This window comes from Trachurus trachurus (genome assembly GCF_905171665.1).
Source record: "Trachurus trachurus genome assembly, chromosome: 17".
NCBI classification, from domain to species: Eukaryota; Metazoa; Chordata; class Actinopteri; order Carangiformes; family Carangidae; genus Trachurus; species Trachurus trachurus.
Genome location: NC_139900.1, coordinates 1,731,284 through 1,756,413, shown reverse-complemented (window position 1 = coordinate 1,756,413; position 25,130 = coordinate 1,731,284). Strand labels below are relative to the sequence as shown.

The 25,130-nt window shown below is 43.0% G+C and overlaps 1 protein-coding gene across 1 annotated transcript; it reads left to right on the top strand.

Moving 5' to 3' along the window:
• Nucleotides 1–53: 53 nt before the first annotated feature.
• Nucleotides 54–24,941, top strand: slc4a2a (solute carrier family 4 member 2a; the record flags this gene model as incomplete). Its single annotated transcript, XM_083991630.1, has 18 exons — nucleotides 54–120; nucleotides 4,353–4,489; nucleotides 7,648–7,828; nucleotides 10,446–10,581; nucleotides 11,231–11,378; nucleotides 11,642–11,738; nucleotides 12,269–12,453; nucleotides 13,244–13,466; nucleotides 14,226–14,429; nucleotides 15,269–15,417; nucleotides 17,173–17,367; nucleotides 18,378–18,593; nucleotides 19,990–20,079; nucleotides 21,159–21,325; nucleotides 21,896–22,149; nucleotides 23,494–23,663; nucleotides 24,272–24,445; nucleotides 24,806–24,941. 18 exons carry the CDS (start codon nucleotides 54–56, stop codon nucleotides 24,884–24,886), a joined length of 2,874 nt encoding a protein of 957 aa, XP_083847756.1. The 3' UTR covers nucleotides 24,887–24,941.
• Between the last annotated feature and the right edge of the window lie 189 nt (nucleotides 24,942–25,130).

Genomic DNA, 25,130 nt, shown 5'->3' with positions numbered 1-25,130 from the left:
CCCCTCTCAGTGACCTGCCCCCCAGCTCCAACGGCCTCTCCCCCGGTCGCCTCATGCCGAGCACCGACGAGGCCGACGAGGCCGAGATGCTGATGTCGGTCGACCTGGACGGCATCAAGAGTCAGTACCTCGTACACCTGTTACACTTTCATTTCATTTATTCAGATCTCCATTAGCTTTGGCTAAGGCCATCGCTATTCTTCCTGGAGTCTACCTTCACAGATTAACTATTAGTCTACTTGCCAACAATGAGTACCCGGAAATGTTGAGTACCCCAAAGTTTTATGTTAGAAATATATAGTATGGGTCCCCAGTATTCAGAAACTGCCGGATGCTAACTTAATTAGCATACATTAGCATAATTGCTATGGGCAATATTTCAACAACTGCTTGGCTGATCTGGGCAATATTGGAGTGGTTTTAGGGGTTATTGATGATGCTGAATCCGGAAGTGACCAGATTTTGAAATCCATCAAAATCGGCCCACTGGCGGTTAAAATCTGGTCACTTCCGGTTTAGACAGCCATTTTGAATTTTGAAAATGTCAGAAATGGATTCAGCATCATCAATAACCCCTAAAACCACTCCAATATTGCCCAGATCAGCCAAGTCAATTTTGTTGAAATATTGCCCATATAGACAATTATGCTAATTTATGCTAATTATGTCTGTTATGCTAATTGCCCAATATATATAAGTTAGCATCCGGCAGTTTCTGAATACTGGGGACCCATACTATATATTTCTAACATAAAACTTTGGGGTACTCAACATTTCCGGGTTCACAATGGGGCCATATGGGCTGGCAAGTAGACTATATCCATTGCAGTCGATAAATACAAAAACACATCACACCATCAACACAATAACAACATCCATAACCACAACAACTCACAACGATCTACAAGACAAAACAAGACAAAACAAGACAAAACAACAAAACAACAAAACAAAAACAATACAAACAACATATACATATTACTGGACCTTATTCATTTCCACAGTGTAGCTATTAACCATAGTTGTGAAATGATCAGATGTTCAAAAACATCCGTTCCTCATAATGACATTAACTTACAGAAACAGAACCAATACACAAGCAGACTGAAGATATTTCAAGTAAATCAGACAAACACTAACTGACTGGACCAAACAGCTTCAGCTAGATAGATAGAGGCTGTTTGAATAATACATGTTCTTTCAATAGATCTTTAAATCTGTATTTGTTATGTTCTTGGATAATATGTTCCATATCACCATGGCCCTCTACATTACCGTGCTTTTCATCTTGTCTGTTTTCACTTTGGGTAAGGTGAATTTACCCTCCGTAGCATGACTTGTTTTGTAACAGTGTTCATCTGAACTGAAGGACAAACGTTTGTATAGAACCCTTGGCAATTTCGTCACAGACAGTCTTCTAATAACACCGGTTACACCTGTCTCTCCAGATCCGCCTTCATGTTAATCACAGCTACTTCCTGTAGATCGATTGCTTCTTTGTTCTGATGAAGTCCTTGGGGTATATTCCAAGTATACAGATTGTTGACGTTAAAGGAATGTTACACTTAACCATCCGTGATAAACATTTAACTACATTTTCCCAAAATACCAATATTTTAGAGCATTCCCATAGGCAGTGAATCAGAGTCCCCTTTTAACACAGACATCAGGGATGTTAGGGGAGGTATGGTGAAGTTTTACCTTATTGTGAAGTGTTACCTATATACACTGATCGTGGGCCAGTGGAGGTTTTATCTCCATCAGGTTGTGTTGTTGTTGGGGCTGTGGAGTGAGGCCGGGGCCGCTCCTCCCAGAATGCACTGGGGCACGGCTCCAACAAAGTGAAGGAATGTTTTTCTTCATGAAAGAGTTTTTCTGTCACTTGTCTTGTTGATCTTGGTCATGTGACCTGAACACAATGCAGCGTTCCCACCAGCTCCACCCACTCCCTCTGTCTGTTGTCCCTGTGAGGCTGGTTCTGGTTCTGGTGCTGGTTCTGGTCTGGTACTGGTCTGGTTCTGGACATGGTCCTGGTCTGGTCTGGTCCTAGTTCTGGTCCTGGTCATGGTTCTGGACATGGTCCTACAGGACGGTCAGATGAAGTCGGTCTCTGCTGTGGACGTGATCATCAGAAACCTCAACAGTTGGTTGTTTTCCAGACTGAAGCCGGACCTCAGTGAGTACTCACCTGTCTGAGTCCGGTTCTGGTCCGACAGGTGGATCGGACCGGTCGGTCGGTGTGGGTGAAGAGACGCTGGTTAGAGGTTAGAGGTGTTAACAGCAGCAGATGTTCCAGATGTTCTGGGTATTTTACTAAACCATGTTAGTCTGCTGTTTCCTCCTCCTTCGTGCTCTCTGATTGGCTGGATTTTCCCTTCAGGCTGCCGTACAAACATGGCGGCGCAAGATGGCGACGCTCTCTAAAGCCAGACCCTTGTTGTCATATGTAGAGGAGGTCTTTTGTACCTGGTGCAGTGAAGTTTTTTAATGAACATTGTTCTTGATTATTGTTGTTTTCTGTTGCGTGCCCTTTAGTCCAGGCAATCTAGCTCACTTTGGACCCAAAAATAGAACTAATTGTAACAGAATTGTTTTTCACCATACATCATTTCTATGAGGTGTCCAGAACAACATACTAAAAGTCCTAAGAAATCCTAGTTGGGGAAATATGTTTAATTCTCATCATTATTTACTGTATAAAGTCTATGGTGCCGACAACAATACACCCCAATGGGGCTTTCCCCCCCCTTTACTCCTATCACAATGAAACTTTACACAATGAAAGTATCCATGAAATTCATTTTCCAAGAAACTTGTAATACAAAAAATGTTACTTTCCATGTCTACTTTCATTGTGTAAAGTTTCATTGTGATAGGAGTAAAGGCATAAAATAGCCCCATTGGGGTGTATTGTTGTCAGCACCATAGACTTTATACAGTAAATAATGATGTGAATTAAACATATTTCCCCAACTAGGATTTCTTAGGACTTTTAGTATGTTGTTCTGGACACCTCATAGAAATGATGTATGGTGAAAAACATTCTGTTACAATTAGTCTGTCGGAAAACGCTATTTTGCCTGGACTATATGCTAAGTAGCCTACCTAATGCATTGCATTGCACTTATTGTACTGCCTGAGTTGTCAATGCTTGTCATGTTGTAGTATTGTGTGTTGGATGTTTGTACGTACAGAGTGACGATCAATTCCCCTTCAGAGGGATTAATAAAGTAAACCAACCAACTAACCAACCATATAAAAGAAGAATTATAAGGCTACGGAAACCAAACAGGTTTTATTTTATAGTGATTATACACTGATACTAATATATTCATGGTAGTAGATTCAGATTTTAACTATAAACCTTGATGATTATTACAGACTGGACCTTTAAAGGAGAAGTTGGTTTAGTGAAACAGAAGTCGCTGCCTTAGCTGAGGAGACATTAAACCTTCAGTGTCGGACTTGAGAAGAAAACTTAAAGGGATAGTTCAACATTTTGGCAAATTGGCCCATTGCCATAATCCCTATAGTCATAGCAGTAGGTTTGTTACCTTTAATTGTCGGTGCAAGCAATTTTTAGAACGGCGGAGCAGAGCCGCAAGCTGCACATTCACCACGCTATGAGATAATAACACAACGTTACCACACAGAGTTGTTTTAGAGGGAAATTCATGCAAAACCACTGATGCACGTTGCCTTCAGGGACAGTTTTTCATCAACAGTCTCTGTATTTCCCTCTAAAACAACTCTGTGTGGTAACGTTGTGTTATTATCTCATAGCGTGGTGAATGTGCAGGTCACAACTTGTCCACCAGAGCGTTGTGGAGTTGTTGGATTGTGTATTTGATGAGTTTGATGAGGGAAACCAAAAAATCCCATAATGAGCCTCCGTAGCGTAGCTCTGAGCAGCTCACGGCTCTGCTCCGCCGTTCTAAAAACAGCTTGCACCGACAATTAAAGGTAACGAACCTACTGCTATGACTATAGGGATTATGGCAATGGGCCAGTTTGACAAAATGTTGAACTATCCCTTTAAGGTGTTGTTAATGCAAGAACTGATGTGAAAACTCAGCTCATAGAGTGAGTGTGTGTGTGTGTGTGTGTGTGTGTGTGTGTGTGTGTGTGTGTGTGTGTGTGTGTGTGTGTGTGTGTGTGTGTGTGAGTGTATGTGTGTGGAGGTTGATTGGATGAGTCCGTTCCCGTCTCATTTTACTGATTCTTTACTGAAGTTCAGTGGAGCCTGAAACACAGTTAGCAGGTTCCCATGGGACCAGAGGGAGTGTGTGTGTGTGTGTGTGTGTGTGTGTGTGTTGACCTCTGACCTCTGACCCCCCCCACACCCCCATCAGGTCACCGTCTGGACGACGTCCCGGCCGTGAGACGTCACCTGGTGAGACGGAGCTCCAGAGGACCGGTCGTCCACGTTGGCAGAGACCAGAGCAGCAGCGGCCGGACTCAGATCCAGGCTGACCGCACACCACACGAGGTCTACACACACACACACACACACACACACACACACACACACACACACACACACACACACACACACACACACACACACACACACACACACACACACACACACACTGACAAGGTGTGTTGCAGATTGTTCCCAGGGTAATTACAGTTGACTAAAACTAGAACTAACTCCAACCTCCTCACTGCAAAAACTCAAAACCTTTCCAAGAATATTTGTCTCATTTCTAGTCAAAACTATCTGGACCAGTGCCCGGTGCGATGGCCCGTGGCCCTAACTAATTTGACATTACATTTTAAAACTATGATAACCTTGGTTGTAACTAAGGAGACCTCCTGTCTCCAGACCTGTAACTGGTCACCCTGAGCCTCTCTGACTGAGTTGGAGGCTGGTGGACAGACGGTTTAGGCAAGGCAAGGCAATTTTATTTGTATAGCCCATTTTTCATTTCATTTCATTTCAAACCTTTATTTATTCAGCGAAGCCAATTGAGAGAAAGCTCTCTTTTACAATGACGCCCTGATCACAAATATAGAACAACACACACAACAGCAACACCAATCGACACACAACAGCAACAATAACGAAGCATCAAGCATAGAAGCAAAAATAAAACACAATTATAAACAGTCCACAGTGTAATCATCGGGTGTCAGATTTAAAGATACATTGCACAGACACAAGGAAGAACAACTTATGGTTGAGGGTCTCAGCTTCAGGAAAAGCAAGTACATTCAATATGAAAGACAAGGTCTAAAAGACTCCTGAAGGACTCCACAGAAATAAAAGCTTTCTTTCCTCCCTCTGTATTTACCCGTGGAATATCTAACCTAATGTATGATGCTGAGCGGGTGCAACAAGGACATTAAGTAGGTTGGGAGCTTCCCAATCAATGCTTCAATGTATTTTTACCAGCAGTTTGTCTCAAAGGCCTTTACATCCCATCATAACAACATCCTCTGTCCTTAGACCCTCACATCCACTGAGGAAAAACTCCATGGAAAACCCTTTAACAGGGAAAACCAGGAGAAAGCTCAGGGTGAGCAACAGAGGAGGGATCATCACCCAGGACAGAGATGTTGTTACAGACAAGAAAACAGTTTACAACAGAGAATGTGAGAAACATGGAAATGTTAACAAGAGTCGCGTCCAGTCGTCCAGGTATCCAGGTGGCGATATTTTTTTTCGTAGGATAGGTCCGGGAAAGTCCCGCCTTTCCCGCCTCTGATTGGCTAGATGGGCTCCATTTTCGACTCTGATTGGCTAGAAGGACTCTCGCCTGATTGGTTGTTTGTTTTGGCTGTGAAACGGCAGTGAAACGCAGCGTGATAAGTGCCTAGATCTACCTGGACTCTCTCTACTTATCTGGTCTGTCTAGTCTCTACCTGCTCTTTTTACTAAACTTAACCAACTCCTTTCTTCATTGTCTAAACCCAACCAATGGGACAATTACACTTCTCTCAAACTCAAAATGTAAACTTGGAATATAAATTTAAAAACTAAATTTTTGGGAATGTGAAACCAGCGGGGATCGAACTCGGGTTCACCACACCGCAGGCGAAAACGCAAACCGCTACGGCATCTGATCACACCTTGATCTTCAGTATATCAGTGTATTTTAGTTTACTACAGTACTGTTGTGAGATGACGTCAATCGGAGGAGAACTCATTCAGCCAATCAGAGGCGGGGAAGGCGATTTTCCCAGACCTATCCTACAAAAGAAAATGTTGCGTCCAGGTGGGCGGGGTCATGTCCAGGTGTGAACAGGGTCCCACAGAGTCCACGATGAGGTTTTATCCCACAGAGTCCATGATGAGGTTTTAACTCGACAACAAAACAAGCAGAGGAATGTGACAGGAAAGAGGAGCTGGCAGCCTGAGCCGTTAATCCAGATGTATTATGATGAGAGAGAGCGAGAGGCACTCAGGTGGAGGTAGAGGAGGAGGAGGAGGAGTCAGACCGGACAGGTAGAAGGACCAGGACCTGGAGTCTCTGGGGGCTCAGTTCCCTCTGGTCTCTCCGGTCTGCAGGATGGTGGGTCTGGACCTGAAGAGCCAACACAGAAAGGTACTGGTCCGGTTCAGCCCAGAGTAGTCTGGCTTTGTTGAGGTTAGTCCAGATTAGTTAGTCCAGCAGAGGAGAAGTTGGTTTTTGGATTAATTCATCTTGTGCAGCTTGGTCCAGTCTGGTTCAGTCTGGTCCAGTCTGGTCCAGTCTGGTCCAGCTTTAACCAGTGGGTTAAATGTGGATCTGAGAAACAACTTAAATCCATTTACTAGCTCTTCTGGAGCTTTAGCATCTCTTCATCCACCTGCTCCTGGATGATGAAGATCACAGGAAGTGGCTAAAAGTTCAGGAAGAACAAGTAAGTGGACCTTTAGCTTTGGTTTGGACACATTGGTGTGGATGATTCTGGTCCATGTGATCCAAGAGACAAAGCTTCAGACTTCACTAGAACACACAAGCTTCAGAGAGAAGTTGAGACTGAAACAGTTTTAGTCAGATTTACTGTTTACCACCTGGAGTCCTGGACTTAGGCTGAGTTCCACTTCCTCTCTTAACCCTCAATCTTAAAGGAATAGTTCAACATTTTGTCAAATTGGACCATTGCCATAATCCCTATAGTCGTAGCAGTAGGTTTGTTACCTTTAATTGTCGGTGCAAGCTATTTTTAGAACGGTGGAGCAGAGCCGTGAGCTGCTCAGAGCTACGCTACGGAGGCTAAAGGGATTTCTTGGTTTCCCTCATCAAACTCATCAAATACACAATCCAACAACTCCACAACGCTCTGGTGGACAAGTTGTGAGCTGCACATTCACCACGCTATGAGATAATAACACAACGTTACCACACAGAGTTGTTTTAGAGGGAAATGCAGAGACTGTTGATGAAAAACTGTCCCTGAAGGCAACGTGCATCAGTGGTTTTGCAGGAAAAACGCAGCTGACGGCTCCATCAGGTCCATGGTTTTAGATTGTTGTGGACTATTTGTCAGTTATTAGTTTGTTTGTAGCCTGTACGTTAGTTGAGTTGGTTTGGTTATAAGTTGAAGTTCAGACCAGCGACCTCCTGAGTGACACTGAGAGTGTGTGCGTGCGTGCGTGCGTGCGTGTGTGTGTGTGTGTGTGTGTGTGTGTGTGTGTGTGTGTGTGTGTGTGTGCAGGTGTTCGTGGAGCTGAATGAGCTGGTCATCGACAGGAACCAGGAGCTGCAGTGGAGGGAGACGGCGCGATGGATCAAGTTTGAGGAGGATGTGGAGGAGGAGACGGAGCGCTGGGGGAGGCCTCACATCCCCTCCCTCTCCTTCCGCTCCCTGCTGGAGCTCCGGAAAACCATCTCCCACGGTGAGGAGGAGGAGGAGGAGGAGGGGTAGGAGGAGGAGGAGGAGGGGTAGGAGGAGGAGGGAGGAGGAGGAGGAGGAGGGAAGAGGAAGACCTCAGAGACACTGAGGTTGTATACTGAATTCTACATAGTGAATTCTATACAGTGAATTCTACATAGTGAATTCTTTATAATGAATTCTACGTAGTGAATTCTACGTAGTGAATTCTATACAGTGAATTCTACATAGTGAATTCTATACAGTGAATTCTACATAGTGAATTTCTTATACTGAATTCTACATAGTGAATTATATACAGTGAATTCTACATGGTGAATTCTTTATAATGAATTCTACGTAGTGAATTCTATACAGTGAATTCTACATAGTGAATTCTATACAGTGAATTCTACATAGTGAATTTCTTATAGTGAATTCTACATAGTGAATTATATACAGTGAATTCTACATAGTGAATTCTATACTGTGAATTCTACATAGTGAATTTGTTATACTGAATTCTACATGGTGAATTCTACGTAGTGAATTCCTGATAGTGAATTCTATACAGTGAATTCTACATAGTGAATTCTATACAGTGAATTCTACATAGTGAATTTCTTATAGTGAATTCTTTATAGTGAATTTTACATAGTGAATTCTATACAGTGAATTCTACATAGTGAATTTCTTATAGTGAATTCTACATAGTGAATTATATACAGTGAATTCTACATAGTGAATTATATACAGTGAATTCTACATAGTGAATTATATACAGTGAATTCTACATAGTGAATTTGTTATACTGAATTCTACATGGTGAATTCTATACAGTGAACTCTACATAGTGAATTCCATACAGTGAATTCTACATAGTGAATTCTATACAGTGAATTCTACATGGTGAATTGTATACAGTGAATTCTACATAGTGAATTTCTTATAATGAATTCTGCATAATGAATTCTACATAGTGAATTATATACAGTGAATTCTACATAGTGAATTTCTTATAGTGAATTCTACCTAGTGAATTCTATACAGTGAATTCTACATAGTGAATTTCTTATACTGAATTCTACATAGTGAATTCTATACAGTGAATTCTACATAGTGAATTTCTTATAGTGAATTCTACATAGTGAATTCTTTACAATGAATTCTACGTAGTGAATTCTTTATAGCGAATTCTACATAGTGAATTCTATACAGTGAATTCTACATAGTGAATTCTATACAGTGAATTCTACATAGTGAATTTCTTATAGTGAATTCTACATAGTGAATTATATACAGTGAATTCTACATAGTGAATTCTTTATAGTGAATTATATACAGTGAATTCTACATAGTGAATTCTATACTGTGAATTCTACATAGTGAATTCGTTATACTGAATTCTACATGGTGAATTCTATACAGTGAACTCAACATAGTGAATTCCATACAGTGAATTCTACATAATGAATTCTACATAGTGAATTCTATACAGTGAATTCTACATAGTGAATTTCTTATAGTGAATTCTACATAGTGAATTATATACAGTGAATTCTACATAGTGAATTATATACAGTGAATTCTACATAGTGAATTATATACAGTGAATTCTACATAGTGAATTTGTTATACTGAATTCTACATGGTGAATTCTATACAGTGAACTCTACATAGTGAATTCCATACAGTGAATTCTACATAGTGAATTCTATACAGTGAATTCTACATGGTGAATTGTATACAGTGAATTCTACATAGTGAATTTCTTATAATGAATTCTGCATAATGAATTCTACATAGTGAATTATATACAGTGAATTCTACATAGTGAATTTCTTATAGTGAATTCTACCTAGTGAATTCTATACAGTGAATTCTACATAGTGAATTTCTTATACTGAATTCTACATAGTGAATTCTATACAGTGAATTCTACATAGTGAATTTCTTATAGTGAATTCTACATAGTGAATTCTTTACAATGAATTCTACGTAGTGAATTCTTTATAGCGAATTCTACATAGTGAATTCTATACAGTGAATTCTACATAGTGAATTCTATACAGTGAATTCTACATAGTGAATTTCTTATAGTGAATTCTACATAGTGAATTATATATTCAGTGAATTCTACATAGTGAATTCTTTATAGTGAATTATATACAGTGAATTCTACATAGTGAATTCTATACTTTGAATTCTACATAGTGAATTCGTTATACTGAATTCTACATGGTGAATTCTATACAGTGAACTCAACATAGTGAATTCCATACAGTGAATTCTACATAATGAATTCTACATAGTGAATTCTATACAGTGAATTCTACATAGTGAATTTCTTATAGTGAATTCTACATAGTGAATTTCTTATAGTGAATTCTATACAGTGAATTCTACATAGTGAATTCGTTAAACTGAATTCTACATAGTGAATTCTATACAGTGAATTCTACATAGTGAATTCTATCCACAAGTTTCTGAACGTCGTCTATGGTCAAAACCGGCTTCCGGTTTTGCCGGTTTGGTGAAATTGCACGTCTACGTTTCCATGGTTTTCAGTCGTTGTCATAGTTGCTGTAAACGCATGGATCTATTAACGCTGGCTTTTAACACGGATGTCAATTTGTGTGCAGGGGCGGTGCTGCTGGACCTGAAGCAGAGGACTCTCCCCGGCATCGCCCAGCAGGTGGTGGAGCAGATGGTGATCTCAGACCAGATCAGAGCCGAGGACCGGGCCAACGTCCTGAGAGCCCTGCTGCTGAGACACAGGTCTGTCCCTCTGTCCTTCTGTCCATCCTGTCCCTCTGTCCATCTGTCCCTCTGTCCACGTCCTGAGAGCCCTGCTGCTGAGACACAGGTCCACGTCCTGTCCATCTGTCCACGTCCTGTCTCTGTCCACTCTCTGTCTCCCTGTCCATCCTGTCCCTCGTCCCTCATCATACCATCTGTCCTTCTGTCCCTGTGTCCATCCTGTCTGTTCTCAACAATATAGAAAAACGTTTAAAAGTAAGTTCAGAGCCTAGCCAAACACCAAGATATTTAAAGGTGTCAACTTTATGCAGTGGAGAGCCGTCATTACAGTTTATAACACAAGAACCAGGGATGGATTTAAGTTTTTGTCGGGTACCAAATATCATGATATAGGATTTTGATTTATTAAGAAGGAGTTTGTTACAAGACAACCATTCCTGGACAGAAATAAAATCGGACTGAATTTGAGTTATGTCAGACTTGTTGGGAGATTATTTACATAGATCGAAAATAGAAGTGGGCCAAGAGTTGACCCCTGGGGGACACCACATTGTTGCGTAAGAAAATCAGATTGAAATCCATTAAAGACAACACACTGTTTTCTGTTGTGATCCCCCTGTCCCTCGTCCCTCATCACACCATCTGTCTGTCTGGTTGTCTTCCTCAGTCATCCCAGTGATGAGAAAGACCACAGCTTGTTCAGCAAGAACATCTCTGCAGCCAACATGGCCACCCTGGTGGACAGACACATCGGCCAATCAGAGCCCTCCAACCATCTGACCAATCACAGAGAGGCTGAGGCAGAGAAGAACAAGGTACATTCAGTCCAATCATCACTCTGACTTTAGGACGGGTTCATTGGTTTGTTTGTTTTGGTCATTTTCAACTCGTCCAGATGTAAAAAAACAAAAACAAACATCTGTTCATGATTCTCACAGCTCCTTCCTGTTGTTTGTGTTTTGTTATTTGTTGTTTCCTGCCCCTGTGATGTCATGTGTGATGTCATGTCACACTGTAGGTGATGTGTGATGTCATGTGTGATGTCATGAGTGTGGACTGTTAATGTGTTTGTGTCCAGAGAGAAGCCCCGCCCCTCTGTCACTTAAGATCCAAACATGAAGTGAAGCTGATGGAGAAGATCCCGGAGCGAGCCGAGGCCACGGTCGTCCTCGTAGGTACGTCTCGCCCTCCGCCCCCGCGCCTCAGTCTGGGTCACTGCAGCCCTTTTCATTTCATTTCATTCCAGTTATTAGTTTATTTCATAAGGACAGTGCACCACTAATCAACAGAGTTAAAAGAAAAACTGTAAGTGGGCCAGAGTTAGCCAACAAGGCTAGTTCTCCTCCGTTGTCCCTGGCCAGATGTTAAAGGCAACCTAAAAGACAAAAAAAGGGGCAACAATGAAGTACTTTCAAAACACAACTTACATAACAATCTACCTAGTAAAAGTTCATAATAACAAGTAAAACAGGTAAGAAGTCTGACATACAGCATAACAACAGCTCATGGCTGCAGACATAACATGCAGACAGGGAGAAGAAGAGCGAGAGAAAGCAAGAGAGGAAAGTACAGATGCAAGTAGCACACAGAGCTAAGACATTAGCACAAACAGTATCAGACATTACAAGGCAGGACATGAAATGGCATTAGGCAAGACAACAAAAGCTAACGAACAAGCTAACCAACCCTGTGCTGTGTCTTGCAGGCAGCGTGGGCTTCCTGGACCAGCCGTCCATGGCGTTCGTGCGGCTGCAGGAGGCGGTGCTTCTGGAGTCGGTGCTGGAGGTCCCGGTCCCCGTCAGGTTCCTCTTCCTCCTGCTGGGCCCCCCCACCACCACCATCGACTACCACCAGATCGGACGCTCCATCTCCACGCTCATGTCGGACAAGGTGAGGTGGTGGCGTCCGTCGTCTTCAATCAATCAATCAATCAATCAATCAATCAATCAATCAATCAATCAATCAATCAATCAATCAATCAATCAATCAACCAACCAACAAACCAATCAATCAATCAATCAATCAATCAATCAATCAATCAATCAACCAACCAACCAATCATTTCATTTCATTTGTTAAAGGGATAGTTCAACATTTAGTCAAACTGGCCCATTGTCATAACCCCTATAGTCATAGCAGTAGGTTTGTTACCTTTAATTGTCGGTGCAAGCTGTTTTTAGAACGGCGGAGCAGAGCCGTGAGCTGCTCAGAGCTACGCTACGGAGGCTCATTATGGGATTTCTTGGTTTCCCTCATCAAACTCATCAAATACACAATCCAACAACTCTACAACGCTCTGGTGGACAAGTTGTGAGCTGCACATTCACCACACTATGAGATAATAACACAACGTTACCACACAGAGTTGTTTTAGAGGGAAATTCATGCAAAACCTCTGATGCACGTTGCCTTCAGGGACAGTTTTTCATCAAGCAGTCTCTGTATTTCCCTCTAAAACAACTCTGTGTGGTAACGTTGTGTTATTATCTTATACTGTGGTGAATGTGCAGGGTTCATAGTTAAAGTCTCTGACCAGTAGGATGGAGCCAGGCCATTAACGGCATTAAAACCAAACAACAGAAGTTTAAAATCAATTCTAAAAGGAACTGGGAGCCAGTGGAGTGAGGATGTTGTTCTCTACATCTTCTCCTCCATCTACCTTCCTCTTCTGCTCTTTCAGCACTTCCACGAGGCGGCGTACCAGGCCGACGACCGCCAGGACCTCCTCACCGCCATCAACCGCTTCCTGGACTGCAGCGTGGTCCTCCCCCCCTCCGAGGTCGGCGGCGGCGACGAGCTGCTGCACTCGGTCGCTCGCTTCCAACGGGAGATGCTGCGCAAGAGGGAGGAGGAGCAGAGCGGCAAGCTGCAGGAGAAACAGAGCAGCGTGCAGCAGGAAGAAGGTCGGTTACCACGGTTACTCACGCCCAGAGCCGTTGTCTAGGGGAGAAAGGTGGTGATAACTCTAGGGGCCCAGCGCCCAGTGGGGCCCATAAAAAACCCCAGTAGTCTAATCTTTGTATGACTGATTTATTCTGCGTAAGACCCTGACTAATACTCATAGTACACTGTAAAAACTCTACATCTTTCCAAGAATATTTGTCTTATTTCTTGTCCAAATGTCTCATTTCTAGTCAAAACTAATCTCTTTCCACTTAAAATAAGACTCATCACCTAAAAATTAACTTGTTTTTAGATCATTTTCACTTAAATTCACAATAAATAGAAAAATCTGCCAGTGAAAGTAAGTTTTTTGTGTTTGTAATAAGGAAGAAAAACTTGCTCCACTATCAGATTTTTCTACTTATTCCAAGTGAAAATCTGCTTGAAAGAAGTAAAAAGTGTCTAAAAACAAGCTGCTTTTAATATGATGAGTCTTATTTTAAGTAGAATGAGATTTGTTTTGACTAGAAATGACATTTTGACTAGAAATAAGACAAATATTCTTGCTAAGATACTTGAGTTTTTGCAGTGTAATGCTGCATTAGCATCAAAACAAAGAAGGCTAAATAAAAAACCATAATACATACATAGTCTAAGAAAAAAAAAGGAAACGTTAGGGGGAGGGGCCCACTTTAGTATTCTTTAAGGGGGCCCAGAATTCATAGCAACGGCCCTGCCATCAGGTGCATGGTGTTCATGTTGATGATGGTCTTATTCAGATTCCCTGGTTCCCTCCAAACCCGGCGACGAGCCCCTGAGGCGTTCTGGTCGTCTGTTCGGCGGGCTGATCAAAGACGTGACTCGGCGCTACCCTCAGTACCTCAGTGACATCCGAGACGCCCTGAACCCCCAGTGCATGGCCGCCATCATCTTCATCTACTTCGCTGCTCTGTCGCCGGCCATCACCTTCGGGGGGCTGCTGGGTAAGTCTGGACTCCAGGTTCAACTGGTTTAAAGGGATAGTTCAACATTTTGACAAATTGGCCCATTGCCATAATCCATATAGTCATAGCAGTAGGTTTGTTACCTAACGTATCTAGGCTAATGGGATTTCTTGGTTTCCCTCATCAAACTCATCAAATACACATTCCAACAACTCCACAACGCTCTGGTGGACAAGTTGTGAGCTGCACATTCACCACGCTATGAGATAATAACACAACGTTACCACACAGAGTTGTTTTAGAGGGAAATCCATGCAAAACCACTGATGCACGTTGCCTTCAGGGACAGTTTTTCATCAACAGTCTCTGTATTTCCGTCTTGTTTGTTAGTACTGTCTATCGTTTATCTACCACACTCCCTTGTGCCCTGTATTATTCACTATGTTTTTTTGTTTTTCCTCTTTCCTAATGTTTTGAGGAATTAAATAAAATTTTGATCAAAAAAAAAACAAAACAGTCTCTGTATTTCCCTCTAAAACAACTCTGTGTGGTAACGTTGTGTTATTATCTCATAGCGTGGTGAATGTGCAGCTCACAACTTGTCCACCAGAGTGTTGTGGAGTTGTTGGATTGTGTATTTGATGAGTTTGATGAGGGAAACCAAGAAATCCCATGAGCCTCCGTAGTGTAGCTCTGAGCAGCTCACGGCTCTGCTCCACCGTTCTAAAAACAGCTTGCACCGACAATTAAAGGTAACAAACTATTAATTATGGCAATGGGCTAATTTGCCAAAATGTTGAACTATCCCTTTAAAGTGGATGATTGAAGATGTTTCGAATGTGTCAGCTGAACGGGTGTTTCTCTGTCCCTCCACACAGGAGAGAAAACTGAAGGTCTGATTGGCGTGTCGGAGCTGATTGTTGCCACGGCGATGCAGGGCATAGTGTTCAGTGTGCTGGGTGCTCAGCCTCTGCTGGTGATCGGCTTCTCTGGACCGCTGCTGGTGTTCGAAGAGGCCTTCTACACCGTGAGCTGTGTTCAGCCTCTATCAACACACCACACCGATTCACATAAAACACATTTTATTTTGTCCTCTGATCCGACCTCCATCTTCGTGGCGTTCCACATGAAACAGTCCAAAGTCAGGGTCACCAGAGCTTTACCAGAGTTTTCAGCTGCAGTTTCTGGGGTTTCCTTCTTTTTTTATTTTGCCTTTATTTAACCAGGATTATACCATGGTCTGGGTGAATCCTCGATTCTGATTGGCTGCGGGGTGTCCATTAAAAAGTGATAATGGACACCCATAAAGATGTTCCGGTCATATTGCCTGATTACGTTCTAAATATTACTGCGCTGGCTCAAACGCTTGTTGGTAACCACGGCAACGGACACTCGGACCAAAACAACTTTTTTCCAGCGCATCACGGCACTGGAGTCTGTAAACACACAAGCGGTAAGAAGCACTGGCCGTCTGAAAAACTTTGTGTCACGTAACATTTAAGCCGTCACCTCACCTCCCTTCACTGATCAACTCAGGCTGTGGCAGAGTCACCATGGCAACACGCTGCGGTCACAGCGGGTCCCTCTTTTTTTTCTTTTATCGCCGACGAGAGTTATTAAATAGTCCGCTCGGCTCAGCCGCTTAGCGACGTATGATTTTAACGCTACAAAACAACATTAAAGTATAAATAATTGACTTAATATGCATTTATTTCGTAAGTGACCATGGTATAAGCGGGATAATGCCCTTCGAGGTGTCCGATTATCAGAAATTAATGGACTTCACGGCGCGTCGGACGGTTCACGCCTCCGCGTCGTCCATTAATTTCTGATAATGGACACCTCGTCGGGCATTATCCCTTACATAATCCCATTGAGATTCAGAATCTCTTTTGCAAGGGGGTCCTGGCCAAGAGAGCAGCACAGTAGGTCCACATAAAGTACACATTTGGACAACAACAACAAAACAAACATAAAAACAGTTAAAACAGTTTGGCAAATCACATCATTACAGTATAATCACCAGCTGCGTTCGGTGAGAGAACATGTGCATTCAGTAGTCAAATAGTCCTTGATCCTAGCTTTAAAATCTTCCATACTTGGGAGGTAATCTGTAGTTTATAGCAGGACGAGGGTGTGAATGCTTTAAAGCACTTTCCCCAAAGACAGTCTGGGTACGAGGAACAGTGTACATTATCAACCTGAGACTACAGTATCAGTATTTATTTCGCACAACACACATGACATTAGTAGACAGCGCAGAAAAGAACAGAAGCAGATGTGTGGTGTTGGCTTTAGGAGCCAAGAGAGAACATGAATAAGGAGGCAAGTCACACAGGACGGCCTTAGAAAGAAAACAGTGTTCCCATCTATGCAGAGAAGGCCGGCCAACACTCTCATGATGAGTAAATCTGTTACAAATCTTAATGCTGCATTAATGTTTTAATGCCACCATGTAACCTATGGATATGAAGCTGGTGGTTGTAGATGAAGAGGTGATGGTGTTCCTGGTCAGAGATGGTCCTGGCCTGACTTCTGGATTGAATGCTAAGGCTGGACTGCACCGACAAGACTTAGTAACATTCAATCTAAAAACCTAAAACTAGGGTTAGTCTGTGCAATAGATATTCAACTTAAACAGGACTGAATCTGGTTTAAAAGTTAAACCTTGTTGATGTGATCCAGCCTGAGTTTTAGATCCATTCCTGTTCATCTTAATCTGGGATGGAGGGGATGGTATCCAGACCTCTTTACCTCCTCCTGCTCTGTGCCTCTGCTTCAGTTCTGTAAGGACAACGGGATCGAGTACCTGACGGGCCGGGTCTGGATCGGCTTCTGGCTGGTCCTCATCGTGCTCCTCACCGTGGCCTTCGAGGGAAGCATCCTGGTCCGCTTCGTGTCCCGCTTCACTCAGGAGATCTTCTCCTTCCTCATCTCCCTCATCTTCATCTACGAGACCTTCGCCAAGCTGGTCAAGGTAGGACCAATCAGATCTCATTGTGTCAGCCAGTACAGATCCACTCTGAACTCTTTTGCCCAATTCCAATTCTATTTTTCATCCCTACCCCTACCCCCACCCCTACCCCTAGCCCTAGCCCTTAACCCTTAACCCTTGCCCTTGAAACGGAGATACAAGGGTTAGAGGTTGAAAGTCAACCCCTACGAATTGGGACACCACTTCAACAATCACATACGTCATCAGTCGTCTCTGCTGGCTTTCACATAAGCAGACGTGACGAGCTTTTGCCACAAATTGATGTACTTATTGATGTAAATGTGTTTCTGTATAGGCTCCAGATCCCCGAGGCAGCGCTGCTCCTCTGTCCAATACACATGAAGCTTCACTTTTAATTCAAACAAATTAATGCGACTGCCACAATTGTTACATTTCATCAATGAGACCAACATTTATCTCCTAAAAAGAATGTAACTACGCGGCGGTAAACCTTTAAAAACCTGCAGGTAAGTTAATTAGCAGTCATCTTTTCCCCCAGGATGACGACCGAGGTTGGCCGGCTGACCAGCTCTCCGGACGGGTGGTGTCTCCATGACGAGCCGTTGATCTGCTCTGGAGCTTCACTTCTCCCAGAAACATCAGAGCAAACGTCTAAACAGCCTCATGTGGATAAACCGACCGCCCATTGGGATCTAAACAGCTACTTTCTCACATGAAAAATTATTAAAACTTAACAAAATGACGTAATAACAGCGCTACAGTGAGAAATAAAACAGCTGCCGGTTGCCGCAAGATGCATTCTGGGAAACTTGCCATAGCCCTCGGTCCGTAGTGTGCCCCTGAAAAATCTCCGTTTCGAGGGCGAGATAGCCCTACCACTCCCCCCTAACCCTCGTCTGAACCAGAATTGGGACACAACCACTTCACGTGAACGCACAAAACGAAGGGTTAGGGCCAAGGGCTAGGGGGCTAAGTGTCAGCCAGTACAGCTCCACTCTGAACTCTTTGTCCTTTGTGCTGCTTGTCTCCAGATCTTCCGAGAACATCCTCTCCAGAACTGTTACCATAGAAACAACACGGCATCCCCGTCGTCTCTCTGCAACGCCACCATGGAGCTGAGCGGGGACCCTGGGAAGGTTGTGGGAGAACCCAACACGGCTCTGCTGTCGCTGGTTCTCATGTCTGGAACTTATTTCATCGCCTTCTACCTGCGCAAGTTCAAGAACAGCTCCTTCTTCCCCGGCCGGGTCAGTACTGCAGCACCGCACCGACACAGCAGGGGGCGCCGCTACCGTACCGACTCGCCACTCACTACGCTCACATGGCGTTGAGTCAGTCAGACTGATCATCCTCCTGCTTGTTAAAGGGATAGTAGCATGTTTTTAAAGTGTGGTTGTATGATCTCCAAATAGCCCCTAAGTACTTGAATTGCAGTAGAAGACTCTCTGCACTCCTCCCGTTAGCAACGCCAGCCCATAATAGCCCTGCCCAACTCACGTATCCCTCCGCCCAGGGTTAGCGCCCGCCGATCAGCAGTTGGTTAGGTCCAAATAAAAACTGTGTTTTTCCTGCACTTTGAAGGGCTGGAAAAAATTATATTATAGTGAACAATGGAACTGTGTATTTTTTTTTCAGGTAAAACCTCTTTTAGGCCGTGAAAATAGGCCGTTTCTTTGGGTCTGTTCACAACACTGTATGTTGTAAATCTCTGGGCAGGGCTATTATGGGCTGGCGTTGCTAACGGGAGGAGTGCAGAGAGTCTTCTACTGCAATTAAAGTACTTAGGGGCTATTTGGAGATCATACAACCCCACTTTTAAAAAATGATACTATCCCTTTAAACTCAGTCAGACCAGACACACAACGAAAGGAGAAGAAGCCGTTAACAAGCAGCTGTAGCGTCATCCATGTTTTCACAGCTCTACATGCTAACAGTTAGCCTTGTGCTAACTCATTGATTGGTTGTTTGGTCGGGGACTTAACAGGTCGACTAGGCTAGAAAAACAAGCTGAAAGGTTCAACAACATCGTAGAGTCAGACAGACTTAAAGGACAATTCCCGGCAAATTCAACTCAGGCTGTATGTTCCTAACATTTTAGGTCTAACAGAAGGAATCTGAAGGTTTCCAGTTTAATTCTCCTGTTTTGCGGTAGTTGTGTCTGTCCGCGTCACCACGGCAACGATGAATGGGAGCGGATGTAAGTTCTGCTGCTTAGGCTGTTTCCATCCCTCAAAGCCACAGACAGCGTCAGATGGAGACTCAAACATGCACCGAGAAGTTTATTTACTTCAAACAAGTCCAGAGTTGATATTCCTGTGTTTATGACACAAACGGGAGCTTCCCACTGCACCTGAACACACCGAGCGTCAACTTGGGTCTGGACTCCGCCAGACTTTGAATTAGATCTAGTTTTACAAACATGTCGGCTTGCTAAACTGAAAACCTTCAGATTCCTTCTGTTAGACCTAAAATGTTAGGAAAATACAGCCTCCAGTTGAATTTGCCCGGAATTGTCCTTTAATGAATAAATCGATTTCTCTCCTCATTTACTGGTACAAGGACAGTTATCCAATCAAACGACCTTGTTGAGGTGTAACCATAGCAACACTTTGCTCTGTGATGTTACTGAATGTGTGACTTCAGCTCCGCAGGATCATCGGAGACTTCGGCGTTCCCATAGCGATCCTCATCATGGTGCTGGTGGACTGGAGCGTGGAGGACACCTACACCCAGGTCAGAGCTCCGTTTACGTTTATCACCATGGTTACACCTGCACTGTAAAAACTCAAGTATCTTAGCAAGAACATTTGTCTTATTTCTAGTCAAAACAAATCTCATTCTACTTAAAATAAGACTCATCACATAAAAAGCAGCTTGTTTTTAGACACTTTTTACTTCTTTCAAGCTGATTTTCACTTGGAATAAGTAGAAAAAATCTGATAGTGGAGCAAGTTTTTCTTTCTTATTACAAGCACAAAAAATCACTGGCAGATTTTTCTGCCAGTTTCGAAGCACTTTTCTATTTCTATTCCTGTGACTTTGACCATGTATTTTGATTATATTGTCTTTTTCTATTTGTGATTTGTGTGTCATGATGTCTGCGTGTGGCTGTTTTTTATACTGGGATTGCTGAGTGCCTGTCTGCACAACAAATTTACCAGCTGCACTGCAAAAACTCAAAATCTTTCCAATAATATTTGTCTTATTTCTTGTCAAAATGTCTCATTTCTAGTCAAAACTAATCTCTTTCCACTTAAAATAAGACTCATCACCTAAAAAACTTGTTTTTAGATCATTTTCATTTGTTTCAAACAAATTTTCACTTGAAATAAATAGAAAAATCTGCCAGTGAAAGTAAGTTTTTTGTGCTTGTAATAAGGAAGAAAAACTTGATCCACTATCAGATTTTTCTACTTATTTCAAATTAAAATAGACTTGAAAGAAGTAAAAAGTGTCTAAAAACAAACTGCTTTTTATGTATAACTATGTATGTATATGTATAAATATACTTATTTTAGGTATAATGAGATTGTTTTGACTAGAAATAAGACAAATATTCTTGGTAAGATTTTGAGTTTTTGCAGTGTGGTATTAATAAAGAAACCTTGACATTTTCTACTTATTTCAAGTGAAAATTAGTTTGAAACAAGTGAAAATGATCTAAAAACAAGTTCATTTTTACAGTAGGTAATGAGTCTTATTTTACTGTAAGTGGAAAGAGATTAGTTTTGACTGGAAATAAGACAAATATTCTTGTAAAGATGTAGAGTTTTTACAGTGTGCTGACTGAAGCTCTTCCTATTGGCCGACAGAAGCTCAACGTGCCGAGCGGTTTCTCCGTCTCCAGCCCAGAGAAACGCGGCTGGCTGATCTCTCCTCTGGGCTCCGACGGACGCTTCCCAGTCTGGATGATGGCCGCCAGCATCCTGCCGGCCATCCTCGTCTTCATCCTCATCTTCATGGAGTCTCAGATCACAGCGTACGGCACTTTCTACTGGGGGGGAGGTCTGCCTTAAAGGGACAGTTCAACATTTTGTCAAATTGGCCCATCACCATAACCCCTATAGTCATATCAGTAGGTTCGTTACCTTTAATTGTCGGTGCAAGCTGTTTTTAGAACGGCGGAGCAGAGCCGTGAGCTGCTCAGAGCTACGCTATGGAGGCTCATTATGGGATTTCTTGGTTTCACTCATCAAACAACACTGTGTGGTAACGTTGTGTTATTATCTCGTAGTGTGGTGAATGTGCAGCTCACAACTTGTCCACCAGAGCGTTGTGGAGTTGTTGGATTGTTTATTTGGTGAGTTTGATGATGAGGGAAACCAAGAAATCCCATAATGAGCCTCCTCTGTAGCGTAGCTCTGAGCAGCTCACGGCTCTGCTCCACCGTTCTAAAAACAGCTTGCACCGACAATTAAAGGTAACGAACCTACTGCTATGACTATAGGGATTATGTCAATGGGCCAGTTTGCCTAAATGTTGAACTATCCCTTTAATAAGCTGCCAGCAGCCTGACTCTGGGTGTGTGTGTGTGTGTGTGTGTCCTCAGCCTCATCGTCAGTAAGAAGGAGCGGATGCTGATGAAGGGAACTGGTTTCCACCTGGACCTGCTCATCATCGTGGTGGTGGGCGGAGTCTCGGCCATGTTCGGGTTGCCGTGGCTCTCGGCCGCCACCGTCCGCTCCGTCACGCACACCAACGCTCTCACCGTCATGAGCAAGGCTGTTGCCCCCGGAGACAAGCCCCGTATCCAGGAGGTGAAGGAGCAGCGGGTGACGGGCTTCCTGGTGGCCGTGTTAGTGGGTACGGCCTCAAAAACTCTACATCTCACCGAGAATATTCGTCTTATTTCTAGTCAAAACTAATCTCATTCTACTTGAAATAAGACACATCATATTAAAAGCAGCTTGTTTTTAGACACTTTTTACTTCTTTCAAGCAGATTTTCACTTAAAATAAGTAGGGAAATCTGATAGTGGAGCAAGTTTTTCTTTCTTATGCTACGTTGGTTGGTTGTTTGATTGGTTGGTTGGTTGTTTGGTTGGTTGATTGGTTGGTTGGTTGATTGGTTGGTTGTTTGGTTGGTTGGTTGATTGGTTGGTTGGTTGGTTGATTGATTGGTTGGTTGGTTGATTGATTGGTTGGTTGGTTGGTTGGTTGATTGGTTGATTGGTTGGTTGATTGGTTGGTTGGTTGGTTGTTTGGTTGATTGGTTGATTGATTGGTTGGTTGGTTGGTTGTTTGGTTGGTTGATTGGTTGGTTGATTGGTTGATTGGTTGGTTGTTTGGTTGGTTGGTTGGTTGGTTGATTGGTTGGTTGGTTGGTTGGTTGATTGATTGGTTGGTTGGTTGGTTGTTTGGTTGGTTGATTGGTTGATTGGTTGGTTGATTGGTTGGTTGTTTGGTTGATTGATTGGTTGGTTGATTGGTTGGTTGATTGATTGGTTGGTTGATTGATTGGTTGGTTGATTGGTTGGTTGATTGATTGGTTGATTGGTTGGTTGATTGGTTGGTTGATTGATTGGTTGATTGGTTGATTGGTTGGTTGATTGGTTGAATTGAATTGAATTGAATTGAAAACTTTATTGAACAACGTTAAACAAGTGTTCAAATGGATTAAAACACAATAAAGCCAAAAGGCTTGTTTCCATTGTGGTCCTGTGAGATGGTAGACAACATGGAATTAAAACAAGGAAGACAACACACAGCACATGGAATGACACTAGGACACATAGACTACCACATTGAAGAACAAGACGAGAATAGATAAGACAAGGGGATTAGGTCCCAAACAAAAACAACAAAACATTTGACAGACATACAACAAACAATAGCCTACATAATCTAGTGCTTCACTGCTGATTGGTTGGTTGGTTGGTTGATTGGTTGATTGGTTGGTTGGTTGGTTGGTTGGTTGGTTGGTTGGTTGGTTGATTGGTTGGTTGGTTGGTTGGTTGGTTGGTTGGTTGGTTGGTTGTTTGTTTGGTTGGTTGATTGGTTGATTGGTTGGTTGATTGGTTGGTTGGTTGGTTGGTTGGTTGGTTGGTTGGTTGGTTGGTTGGTTGGTTGGTTAGATTTCTGCGGTGTACTTCCACTGCGTGCTCTTCCACCTCTCTGAGCTGGTCCCGGTCTCCTCCGGTCTCCTCAGGTCTGTCCATCGTGATCGGGGAGGTTCTGCGTCAGATTCCTCTGGCCGTGCTGTTCGGGATCTTCCTCTACATGGGAGTGATGTCCCTGAACGGCATCCAGCTCACCGAGAGGCTCATCCTGCTGCTGATGCCCCCCAAGTACCACCCGGACCAGAACTACGTCCGCAAGGTCGGCCACACCCCCGACACAACCACAACCACGACACATGACAGATGAATGAATTTTTTTTATTTTGGTGTCATGCCACCACTGTGGTTCATCCCCTATGGGATTACAAGACACATTTAATGACAAATACAAGAAAACAAGGACTAAACAGTCCTTCCTGTTGCTGTTACCTGCCACACAGGTGTGACACATAAATGAGACAGACAACATACATGTGCTAAACAAACAAAAAAAAGACAAAAAGATCAATAGCAGCAGGAGTTCAGGTACTTGAAGCAACTAACAGCAAAATTATGTGACAAAAGCAGAACAATGACAGAGAAAATATAAAGAGCGAGTAGGGAAAATTAGGTTCCTGTGGAGAGTGAAAATTCCTTCATGGAGCTCAGTGATGAGTTTAATTCAGTCCAGAGCTTTGGGCCTCTATAAGTAATGTTGAATTGAAGACTTTATGTTCAGGAAGACGGTAAGAATAAGCTGTTATTACTAAGCCTCGTTTGATAGGAATGAAAATCTGTAGTTGGAATAAAGAAATGATGAAAAGTGATAGGCAGATCTTGTTTCCTGTTAATAAACTTCTGGATGAACTTCTGTGGGCTCACCAACAGGTGCGGACGTTGAGGATGCACCTGTTCACCCTCATCCAGCTGACCTGTCTGTCCGTCCTGTGGGTCGTCATGGCGACGGCGGCGGCGCTGGCGTTCCCCTTCATGTTGCTGCTGACCATCCCAGTGAGGATGCTGCTGCTTCCCCGTCTCTTCAGCCGCAGAGAGCTGCAGAGCGTGAGTCACTTTGTCAAATGTTATGTTTAAATATGTAAATGAGGTAATATCTAATTAAATATGCACTAATTTGCATATATTTCCAGAGCAGAAATCATCTGAACAATGGATAAAGCTACTTTGTTTTATTTTGTTGACATATTAGAGTCTTTAGTTTTTACAGAGGAGGATTGTGGATATCTCTTTTTATCACTCTGTAAATGAGAAAATACTGTCACCAGCCCTAAAAAATCTAATGTCTCCATGTTTTTAGTAATAAAATGTTGTATAATTGAGGCTGTGAATGATATATCAGCAATCCCCTCTGTAAAAACCTTCAGAATATAGAAAGTCCTCTGACCTGTGACCTCTGTCCTGCAGCTGGATGCTGACGACGCGGAGCCGCACCTGGAGGAGAAGGAGGGGCAGGACGAGTACTCACAGCTGCAGATGCCCGTGTGACCGGCTGCCGGCTTCTGATTGGTGGAACTGAGTGGTTCCCTTAGAGCACTGAAATAAGTAATGAGTAAGGACACCTCCATTGACTCCCGTGGTAAGGGTTTAAGGGTTTAAGGGTTTAAGGGTTTAAGGGTTTAAGGGTTTAAGGGTTTTGCGCCCCTAGTGGCAGGATATGGGTGTTGCAAAAGCGCCCAGAAAACCCATTCACTCCAATGTATGTGTGTTGCCCACTTGCTGCTAAATTGAT